At 50.5% G+C, this 11,506-nt stretch overlaps 1 protein-coding gene across 15 annotated transcripts in view; it reads right to left on the bottom strand.

Annotated features, from left to right (window-relative positions):
• Positions 1-9,025: 9,025 nt before the first annotated feature.
• The window catches only part of LOC146287598 (clathrin coat assembly protein AP180-like), a 38,905-nt gene continuing 36,424 nt past the window's right edge, over positions 9,026-11,506 (bottom strand). For 13 of the 15 annotated variants that reach the window (XM_084700062.1, XM_084700058.1, XM_084700067.1 and 10 more), the window contains 2 exons: positions 11,292-11,389; positions 9,026-10,280 (listed from right to left, as the gene is read on the bottom strand). In XM_084700062.1, the coding sequence (XP_084556188.1) occupies positions 11,303-11,389 (87 nt within the window). In that variant the 3' untranslated portion in view covers positions 9,026-10,280; positions 11,292-11,302. The remainder of the gene's footprint in view (positions 10,281-11,291; positions 11,390-11,506) is intronic. The other 2 variants (XM_084700070.1, XM_084700059.1) reach the window with 1 other exon arrangement.

Here is an 11,506-nt window from a genome sequence, read left to right as displayed (position 1 = left end):
CCCAGAGGCCCCAAACTTGGCCTGGCCTGTTCATCAGAGTCCCCTCTACGGGCGTGTTTTGGACTGGATTTGAAGATTTTTGGGACCAAATTCGCCCTGCCCTTTTGTCGGGCCCATAACTCTGCCTAGGAAGGCGCCAGAGGCCCCAAACTTGGCCTGGCCTGTTCATCAGAGTCCCCTCTGCGGGCGTGTTTTGGATTGGATTTTGAGATTTTATGGACCAAATTCGTCCTCCCCGTTTGTCGGGCCCATAACTCTGCCTAGGAAGGCCCCAGAGGCCCCAAACTTGGCCTGGGCTGTTCATCAAAGTCCCCTCTACGGGCGTGATTTTGATTGGATTTGGAGATTTTTGGGACCAAATTCGTCCTGCCCTCTTGTCGGGCCCATAACTCTGCCTAGGAAGGCCCCAGAGGCCCCAAACTTGGCCTGGCCTGTTCATCAGAGTCCCCTCTACGGGCGTGTTTTGGATTGGATTTTGAGATTTTTTGGACCAAATTCGTCCTGCCCTTTTGTCGGGCCCATAACTCTGCCTAGGAAGGCCCCAGAGGCCCCAAACTTGGCCTGGCCTGTTCATCAGAGTCCCCTCTACGGGCGTGTTTTGGATTGGATTTTGAGATTTTTTGGACCAAATTCGTCCTCCCCGTTTTTCGGGCCCATAACTCTGCCTAGGAAGGCCCCAGAGGCCCCAAACTTGGCCTGGGCTGTTCATCAAAGTCCCCTCTACGGGCGTGATTTGGATTGGCTTTGGAGATTTTTTGGACCAAATTCGTCCTGCCCTCTTGTCGGGCCCATAACTCTGCCTAGGAAGGCCCCAGAGGCCCCAAACTTGGCCTGGCCTGTTCATCAGAGTCCCCTCTATGGGCGTGTTTTGGATAGGATTTGGAGATTTTTTGAACCAAATTCGCCCTGCCCTTTTGTCTGGCTCATAACTCTGCCTAGGAAGCCCCCAGAGGCCCCAAACTTGGCCTGGGCTGTTCATCAGAGTCCCCTCTATGGGCGTTTTTTGGATAGGATTTTGAGATTTTTTGGACCAAATTCGCCCTGCCCTCTTGTCGGGCCCATAACTCTGCCTAGGAAGGCCCCAGAGGCCCCAAACTTGGCCTGGCCTGTTCATCAGAGTCCCCTCTACGGGCGTGTTTTGGATTGGATTTTGAGATTTTTTGGACCAAATTCGTCCTGCCCTCTTGTCGGGCCCATAACTCTGCCTAGGAAGGCCCCAGAGGCCCCAAACTTGGCCTGGCCTGTTCATCAGAGTCCCCTCTACGGGCGTGTTTTGGACTGGATTTGAAGATTTTTGGGACCAAATTCGCCCTGCCCTTTTGTCGGGCCCATAACTCTGCCTAGGAAGGCGCCAGAGGCCCCAAACTTGGCCTGGCCTGTTCATCAGAGTCCCCTCTGCGGGCGTGTTTTGGATTGGATTTTGAGATTTTATGGACCAAATTCGTCCTCCCCGTTTGTCGGGCCCATAACTCTGCCTAGGAAGGCCCCAGAGGCCCCAAACTTGGCCTGGGCTGTTCATCAAAGTCCCCTCTACGGGCGTGATTTTGATTGGATTTGGAGATTTTTGGGACCAAATTCGTCCTGCCTTCTTGTCGGGCCCATAACTCTGCCTAGGAAGGCCCCAGAGGCCCCAAACTTGGCCTGGCCTGTTCATCAGAGTCCCCTCTACGGGCGTGTTTTGGATTGGATTTTGAGATTTTTTGGACCAAATTCGTCCTGCCCTTTTGTCGGGCCCATAACTCTGCCTAGGAAGGCCCCAGAGGCCCCAAACTTGGCCTGGCCTGTTCATCAGAGTCCCCTCTGCGGGCGTGTTTTGGATTGGATTTTGAGATTTTATGGACCAAATTCGTCCTCCCCGTTTGTCGGGCCCATAACTCTGCCTAGGAAGGCCCCAGAGGCCCCAAACTTGGCCTGGGCTGTTCATCAAAGTCCCCTCTACGGGCGTGATTTGGATTGGCTTTGGAGATTTTTGGGACCAAATTCGTCCTGCCCTCTTGTCGGGCCCATAACTCTGCCTAGGAAGGCCCCAGAGGCCCCAAACTTGGCCTGGCCTGTTCATCAGAGTCCCCTCTGCGGGCGTGTTTTGGATTGGATTTTGAGATTTTATGGACCAAATTCGTCCTCCCCGTTTGTCGGGCCCATAACTCTGCCTAGGAAGGCCCCAGAGGCCCCAAACTTGGCCTGGGCTGTTCATCAAAGTCCCCTCTACGGGCGTGATTTTGATTGGATTTGGAGATTTTTGGGACCAAATTCGTCCTGCCCTCTTGTCGGGCCCATAACTCTGCCTAGGAAGGCCCCAGAGGCCCCAAACTTGGCCTGGCCTGTTCATCAGAGTCCCCTCTACGGGCGTGTTTTGGATTGGATTTTGAGATTTTTTGGACCAAATTCGTCCTGCCCTTTTGTCGGGCCCATAACTCTGCCTAGGAAGGCCCCAGAGGCCCCAAACTTGGCCTGGCCTGTTCATCAGAGTCCCCTCTACGGGCGTGTTTTGGATTGGATTTTGAGATTTTTTGGACCAAATTCGTCCTCCCCGTTTTTCGGGCCCATAACTCTGCCTAGGAAGGCCCCAGAGGCCCCAAACTTGGCCTGGGCTGTTCATCAAAGTCCCCTCTACGGGCGTGATTTGGATTGGCTTTGGAGATTTTTTGGACCAAATTCGTCCTGCCCTCTTGTCGGGCCCATAACTCTGCCTAGGAAGGCCCCAGAGGCCCCAAACTTGGCCTGGCCTGTTCATCAGAGTCCCCTCTACGGGCGTGTTTTGGACTGGATTTGAAGATTTTTGGGACCAAATTCGCCCTGCCCTTTTGTCGGGCCCATAACTCTGCCTAGGAAGGCGCCAGAGGCCCCAAACTTGGCCTGGTCTGTTCATCAGAGTCCCCTCTACGGGCGTGATTTGGATTGGCTTTGGAGATTTTTTGGACCAAATTCGTCCTGCCCTCTTGTCGGGCCCATAACTCTGCCTAGGAAGGCCCCAGAGGCCCCAAACTTGGCCTGGCCTGTTCATCAGAGTCCCCTCTACGGGCGTGTTTTGGACTGGATTTGAAGATTTTTGGGACCAAATTCGCCCTGCCCTTTTGTCGGGCCCATAACTCTGCCTAGGAAGGCGCCAGAGGCCCCAAACTTGGCCTGGCCTGTTCATCAGAGTCCCCTCTGCGGACGTGTTTTGGATTGGATTTTGAGATTTTTGGGACCAAATCGCCCTGCCCTTTTGTCGGGCCCATAACTCTGCCTAGGAAGGCCCCAGAGGCCCCAAACTTGGCCTGGCCTGTTCATCAGAGTCCCCTCTGCGGGCGTGATTTGGATTGGCTTTGGAGATTTTTTGGACCAAATTCGTCCTGCCCTCTTGTCGGGCCCATAACTCTGCCTAGGAAGGCCCCAGAGGCCCCAAACTTGGCCTGGCCTGTTCATCAGAGTCCCCTCTACGGGCGTGTTTTGGATTGGATTTTGAGATTTTATGGACCAAATTCGTCCTCCCCGTTTGTCGGGCCCATAACTCTGCCTAGGAAGGCCCCAGAGGCCCCAAACTTGGCCTGGGCTGTTCATCAAAGTCCCCTCTACGGGCGTGATTTTGATTGGATTTGGAGATTTTTGGGACCAAATTCGTCCTGCCCTCTTGTCGGGCCCATAACTCTGCCTAGGAAGGCCCCAGAGGCCCCAAACTTGGCCTGGCCTGTTCATCAGAGTCCCCTCTACGGGCGTGTTTTGGATTGGATTTTGAGATTTTTTGGACCAAATTCGCCCTGCCCTTTTGTCGGGCCCATAACTCTGCCTAGGAAGCCCCCAGAGGCCCCAAACTTGGCCTGGCCTGTTCATCAGAGTCCCCTCTATGGGCGTGTTTTGGATAGGATTTGGAGATTTTTTGAACCAAATTCGCCCTGCCCTTTTGTCTGGCTCATAACTCTGCCTAGGAAGCCCCCAGAGGCCCCAAACTTGGCCTAGTCTGTTCATCAGAGTCCCCTCATCATGCGTGTTTTGGATTAGATTTGGAGATTTTTTGGACCAAATTCACCCTGCCCTTTTCTCCGGCCCATAACTCTGCCTAGGAAGCCCCCAGAGGCCCCAAACTTGGCCTGGTCTGTTCATCAGAGTCCCCTCTACGGGCGTGTTCTGGATTGCATTTTGAGATTTTTTGGACCAAATTCGCCCTGCCCTTTTGTCGGGCCCATTACTCTGCTTAGGAAGCCCCTAGAAGCCCCAAACTTGACCTGCTCTGTTCATCAAAGTCCCCTCTACGGGCGTGATTTTGATTGGATTTGGAGATTTTTGGGACCAAATTCGTCCTGCCCTCTTGTCGGGCCCATAACTCTGCCTAGGAAGGCCCCAGAGGCCCCAAACTTGGCCTGGCCTGTTCATCAGAGTCCCCTCTACGGGCGTGTTTTGGATTGGATTTTGAGATTTTTTGGACCAAATTCGCCCTGCCCTTTTGTCGGGCCCATAACTCTGCCTAGGAAGCCCCCAGAGGCCCCAAACTTGGCCTGGCCTGTTCATCAGAGTCCCCTCTATGGGCGTGTTTTGGATAGGATTTGGAGATTTTTTGAACCAAATTCGCCCTGCCCTTTTGTCTGGCTCATAACTCTGCCTAGGAAGCCCCCAGAGGCCCCAAACTTGGCCTAGTCTGTTCATCAGAGTCCCCTCATCATGCGTGTTTTGGATTAGATTTGGAGATTTTTTGGACCAAATTCACCCTGCCCTTTTCTCCGGCCCATAACTCTGCCTAGGAAGCCCCCAGAGGCCCCAAACTTGGCCTGGTCTGTTCATCAGAGTCCCCTCTACGGGCGTGTTCTGGATTGCATTTTGAGATTTTTTGGACCAAATTCGCCCTGCCCTTTTGTCGGGCCCATTACTCTGCTTAGGAAGCCCCTAGAAGCCCCAAACTTGACCTGCTCTGTTCATCAGAGTCCCCTCTACGGGCGTGTTTTGGATTGCATTTTGAGATTTTTTGGACCAAATTCGCCCTGCCCTTTTGTCGGGCCCATAACTCTGCCTAGGAAGCCCCCAGAGGCCCCAAACTTGGCCTGGCCTGTTCATCAGAGTCCCCTCTATGGGCGTTTTTTGGATAGGATTTTGAGATTTTTTGGACCAAATTCGCCCTGCCCTTTTGTCGGGCCCATTACTCTGCTTAGGAAGCCCCTAGAAGCCCCAAACTTGACCTGCTCTGTTCATCAGAGTCCCCTCTACGGGCGTGTTTTGGATTGCATTTTGAGATTTTTTGGACCAAATTCGCCCTGCCCTTTTGTCGGGCCCATTACTCTGCTTAGGAAGCCCCTAGAAGCCCCAAACTTGACCTGCTCTGTTCATCAGAGTCCCCTCTACGGGCGTGTTTTGGATTGCATTTTGAGATTTTTTGGACCAAATTCGCCCTGCCCTTTTGTCGGGCCCATAACTCTGCTTAGGAAGCCCCCAGAAGCCCCAAACTTGGCCTGGCCTGTTCATCAGAGTCCCCTCTAAGAGCATGTTTTGAATTGGATTTGGAGATTTTTTGGACCAAATTCGCCCTGCCCTTTTGTCTGGCCCATAACTCTGCCTAGGAAGGCCCCAGAGGCCCCAAACTTGGCCTGGCCTGTTCATCAGAGTCCCCTCTATGGGCGTTTTTTGAATTGGATTTTGAGATTTTTTGGACCAAATTCGTCCTCCCCGTTTTTCGGGCCCATAACTCTGCCTAGGAAGGCCCCAGAGGCCCCAAACTTGGCCTGGTCTGTTCATCAGAGTCCCTTTTACGGGCGTGTTTTGGATAGGATTTGGAGATTTTTTGGACCAAATTCGCCCTGCCCTTTTGTCGGGCCCATAACTCTGCCTAGGAAGCCCCCAGAGGCCCCAAACTTGGCCTGGCCTGTTCATCAGAGTCCCCTCTATGGGCGTGTTTTGGATAGGATTTGGAGATTTTTTGAACCAAATTCGCCCTGCCCTTTTGTCTGGCTCATAACTCTGCCTAGGAAGCCCCCAGAGGCCCCAAACTTGGCCTGGTCTGTTCATCAGAGTCCCCTCTACATGCGTGTTTTGGATTAGATTTGGAGATTTTTTGGACCAAATTCACCCTGCCCTTTTGTCGGGCCCATAACTCTGCCTAGGAAGCCCCCAGAGGCCCCAAACTTGGCCTAGTCTGTTCATCAGAGTCCCCTCTATGGGCGTTTTTTGGATAGGATTTGGAGATTTTTTGGACCAAATTCGCCCTGCCCTTTTGTCGGGCCCATTACTCTGCTTAGGAAGCCCCCAGAGGCCCCAAACTTGGCCTGGCCTGTTCATCAGAGTCCCCTCTACGGGCGTGTTTTGGATTGGATTTTGAGATTTTTTGGACCAAATTCGTCCTGCCCTCTTGTCGGGCCCATAACTCTGCCTAGGAAGGCCCCAGAGGCCCCAAACTTGGCCTGGCCTGTTCATCAGAGTCCCCTCTATGGGCGTGTTTTGGATAGGATTTGGAGATTTTTTGAACCAAATTCGCCCTGCCCTTTTGTCTGGCTCATAACTCTGCCTAGGAAGCCCCCAGAGGCCCCAAACTTGGCCTGGTCTGTTCATCAGAGTCCCCTCTACATGCGTGTTTTGGATTAGATTTGGAGATTTTTTGGACCAAATTCACCCTGCCCTTTTGTCGGGCCCATAACTCTGCCTAGGAAGCCCCCAGAGGCCCCAAACTTGGCCTAGTCTGTTCATCAGAGTCCCCTCTATGGGCGTTTTTTGGATAGGATTTGGAGATTTTTTGGACCAAATTCGCCCTGCCCTTTTGTCGGGCCCATTACTCTGCTTAGGAAGCCCCCAGAGGCCCCAAACTTGGCCTGGCCTGTTCATCAGAGTCCCCTCTACGGGCGTGTTTTGGATTGGATTTTGAGATTTTTTGGACCAAATTCGTCCTGCCCTCTTGTCGGGCCCATAACTCTGCCTAGGAAGGCCCCAGAGGCCCCAAACTTGGCCTGGCCTGTTCATCAGAGTCCCCTCTACGGGCGTGTTTTGGATTGGATTTGGAGATTTTTTGGACCAAATTCGTCCTGCCCTTTTGTCGGGCCCATAACTCTGCCTAGGAAGGCCCCAGAGGCCCCAAACTTGGCCTGGCCTGTTCATCAGAGTCCCCTCTACGGGCGTGTTTTGGATTGGATTTTGAGATTTTTTGGACCAAATTCGCCCTGCCCTTTTGTCGGGCCCATAACTCTGCCTAGGAAGCCCCCAGAGGCCCCAAACTTGGCCTGGCCTGTTCATCAGAGTCCCCTCTATGGGCGTGTTTTGGATAGGATTTGGAGATTTTTTGAACCAAATTCGCCCTGCCCTTTTGTCTGGCTCATAACTCTGCCTAGGAAGCCCCCAGAGGCCCCAAACTTGGCCTAGTCTGTTCATCAGAGTCCCCTCATCATGCGTGTTTTGGATTAGATTTGGAGATTTTTTGGACCAAATTCACCCTGCCCTTTTCTCCGGCCCATAACTCTGCCTAGGAAGCCCCCAGAGGCCCCAAACTTGGCCTGGTCTGTTCATCAGAGTCCCCTCTACGGGCGTGTTCTGGATTGCATTTTGAGATTTTTTGGACCAAATTCGCCCTGCCCTTTTGTCGGGCCCATTACTCTGCTTAGGAAGCCCCTAGAAGCCCCAAACTTGACCTGCTCTGTTCATCAGAGTCCCCTCTACGGGCGTGTTTTGGATTGCATTTTGAGATTTTTTGGACCAAATTCGCCCTGCCCTTTTGTCGGGCCCATAACTCTGCCTAGGATGCCCCCAGAGGCCCCAAACTTGGCCTGGCCTGTTCATCAGAGTCCCCTCTATGGGCGTTTTTTGGATAGGATTTGGAGATTTTTTGGACCAAATTCGCCCTGCCCTTTTGTCGGGCCCATTACTCTACTTAGGAAGCCCCCAGAGGCCCCAAACTTGGCCTGGCCTGTTCATCAGAGTCCCCTCTGCGGGCGTGTTTTGGATTGGATTTTGAGATTTTATGGACCAAATTCGTCCTCCCCGTTTGTCGGGCCCATAACTCTGCCTAGGAAGGCCCCAGAGGCCCCAAACTTGGCCTGGGCTGTTCATCAAAGTCCCCTCTACGGGCGTGATTTTGATTGGATTTGGAGATTTTTGGGACCAAATTCGTCCTGCCCTCTTGTCGGGCCCATAACTCTGCCTAGGAAGGCCCCAGAGGCCCCAAACTTGGCCTGGCCTGTTCATCAGAGTCCCCTCTACGGGCGTGTTTTGGACTGGATTTGAAGATTTTTGGGACCAAATTCGCCCTGCCCTTTTGTCTGGCCCATAACTCTGCCTAGGAAGGCCCCAGAGGCCCCAAACTTGGCCTGGGCTGTTCATCAGAGTCCCCTCTGCGGGCGTGTTTTGGATTGGATTTTGAGATTTTTTGGACCAAATTCGTCCTCCCCGTTTGTCGGGCCCATAACTCTGCCTAGGAAGGCCCCAGAGGCCCCAAACTTGGCCTGGCCTGTTCATCAGAGTCCCCTCTGCGGGCGTGTTTTGGATTGGATTTTGAGATTTTTTGGACCAAATTCGTCCTCCCCCTTTCGTCCAAAACAGCCCTTTTACGCTAAAGCTCTGATTGCTAATTGTTTGAGTGAGTCAATGTGCGTATTTGAATGGCAGTGTGTTCCATGTGAAAACAAAAGGTTTTCTTCATGACAATTGTGCCAAATGCAGAGAATTGTGTGTAGTGTTTTGAAAAAAGTGTGTTTTAGAACTGCAATTTGAGTGTAAAGCAGGAATTGTGCTTGTCGATTAGCAGAATTGTTCAGGGGGTTGGTTCATGAGTTACATGCGGTCATTATGTCATATATCAAACTTAGCCTCCTATGCAATACAAGATAGATTTATGCACACATCTGTGTGTGTGGGTCAAAAGTCAGGACACCTACACCTATCTGAAAGTAGTTGTTACATTTTGTCTTGTGTGTAAAATCATAAAACTCAGATGTCATCCAGTGTCATGAGTAGGGCATGGCAGAATGCTGTTGTAATTAGCATTCCACAGGGGGATCTAGGTCACTGCTATATTGGGAGCGTCATGCCATCCTCACACCATGTGTTGTAAGAGTCAACTGTAGTCTTCACCCAGATAAACATTTCATCACATTCTTGTTTTATTAGTCTTTTTCACAACAGATTAAGATACAGTAATCACTTTTGGAGAAAAAAAACACAAACATCCAGTGTATATCTGAGTGCTTTACAGTGAAAGACTTCTTTAGCACCACCTTTAGAGACTGTACAACCACACTGATCTGCTTCACAAACACATGGGCCAGGGGGCCCATCTCTTTGCACACCACCCCTCCTTGTACCTTTCTCTCTGCAACCCCTGATCAGCAAGCAAGATGTGGAGGTTTATGCTTGCTGACTTTTTGGATTTCATTTGTTGTTCGAATTGGAGAGGAGACAAGAAAAGGAGACAAAGAAAGGTGGAGTATTGGAACACAGCCCAGGTCAACCTGGATTGACATGCTAAGATGCAGTACCACTCCACACCACCAAGGAGAGCAATAGGGAATACTTGGGGCTGAGTTTGCCTTAAAACTTGCCTCTGAATACAGATGAGATTATGTACAAGAGGAAAAGGGGCTTTTTTTTCCACCATGGAATTCATAAACATGACAAAAATATATGATACAATTTCATTCAAAATAAATATTAAAGAAATATAGGTGAAATCTATCTTTAAAATGATGCATATGTCAATTCGAACATAGTCAACAAGTTTTGCATGTAAGTCACAATCCTCAAAAGGGACAAAATATAAAACAAAAATAAGATCAACAGAAAGCATGAGTTGACATGATTTGTCTCTACGTAAAACAAAGTTTGTGGTGAAAATTGCAGGCCTATATAGGCCTGTAACTGTTGTCAGAGAGTCTGGCTGGTAGGATGGAGGGAGAGAACCAAGCATGGAGGGATGTAATATACACAGCTCAGCATCTGACTGGACAACAGTGAGGGAAAGGGCAGGGATTGGCCACACATCAAAAACAGTCCACAATAAACAACACAGTCTTCGCCTGGGAAAACACATATCCACCATTCGAAGTCAGCTGATGAGCAGAAAATCCTGAATAAATCTAAATACACTTGTTTTTTATGGTGCTTTTTTCTCTTACTTTAAGTCAAGGATAACATTGAAGAACACACTCACGCACATACACTGTTTTTGTTTTTGATTTCTGTATCTATGAGTTCACAATCACAATTTGTGCTACAACATTAGACGGAAAGGGAGTTTAAGAAGGGAGGAGCCGAGTAGTGCTGATGGCTGATTGGCTGGGATATGACAAGGGAGGTGGGGTAACGAGGGCACACATCCATATCCACAACGACAACTGCTGGAAGAGGGGAGAAAGAGACGGCATGACTTATCAACAATGTTGGTTGATCTTTAAAGGTCCCATGGCATGCTGTTTGTGGATGTTCTTATATAGGCCTTAGTGGTCCCCTAAAACTGTATCTGAAGTCTTTTTCCCGAAATTCAGCCTTGGTGCAGAATTACAGCCACTACAAGCAGTCCCACAATGAGCTTTCCTTAAGGCGTGCCATTTCTGTGTCTGTAGTTTTAACCTTGTGTTCCCGAAGGTTCACAACGACCCATTGTTGTGCTGCGACAACTTTACCCAACACAAAAACAAACAATTTTCTTTTAACCGTCGGGCTGTCTCAGACCCCCCACAACGCAAAGGTTAAAAGAAAATGCTGCACTTTGTTTTTGTATTGGGTAACGTTGTTGCAACACAACGGTGGGTCACAATGACTGAACGGTCCCAATGATCCTAAGGTAACACAAGGGTTAAATGCTATGAGGAGGAGAGAGGAGGGGCTAACTGCCAAGCGTCGGTCGTTTACAAGCCATGATGTATTGAGGAAAAACCAATATCGCGCTCGCACAGTCGTAACTCATTTTTTTATTGGTGGGCCAAATTATGTGCGGGGAAAGCAGAGAAAGGGGAGGTAACCTTTCCCCTTATGACGACTGAAGGGGAAGATTTTCATATCTGAGCATTTGAGCTTTCATTTTCTCAAAGGCGGAGAAGAATACCCAGGGCTTGGTTTACACCTATTAACATTTATAGCCACTGGGGGTCCAAAGGCAGGCTAGGGGAACTCACATTAATGTTAAATAACCTCAAAGTGAAATGTTCATGCCATGGGACCTTTAAACTTATTAAAAATGGTTTTACATTGTAACTATCTGAAAGTTTCTGAATCCAGTTTCAGCCTGCAGGGTTGTGTGAGAAGAATTGTACCAGGGCGGGTTTGGGCTGGAGGAGGAGGTGTATATGGGGGAGGCTGGGCTGGAGGAGGATGTGTACCAAGGAGTGTTAAAGCTAGGGGAGGTGTACCTGGGGGAGGTCTACATGAAGTCTTTGATGTTGAGATCATCCAGGGCATTCTTCGGGGGCGGAGGCCTGCGGGGGCTCTGGGTCATGCCTGGAGACATCTAGGGATGAGATAGGGGATAGTTACAGGTACAGGTCTGTATGTTGGCATGAGTGTGTATGCTGGCCAGATGAAGCCACCATGTCAGTACCCTGTACAGCTGCAGCTCTGAGTAGCC

This window comes from Hypomesus nipponensis, chromosome 6 (assembly GCF_054491055.1).
Source record: "Hypomesus nipponensis isolate SF chromosome 6, ASM5449105v1, whole genome shotgun sequence".
Lineage (NCBI taxonomy): Eukaryota > Metazoa > Chordata > Actinopteri > Osmeriformes > Osmeridae > Hypomesus > Hypomesus nipponensis.
The sequence above is the reverse complement of the archived record's forward strand: the minus strand, read 5'-3'. Positions and strand labels throughout refer to the sequence as shown.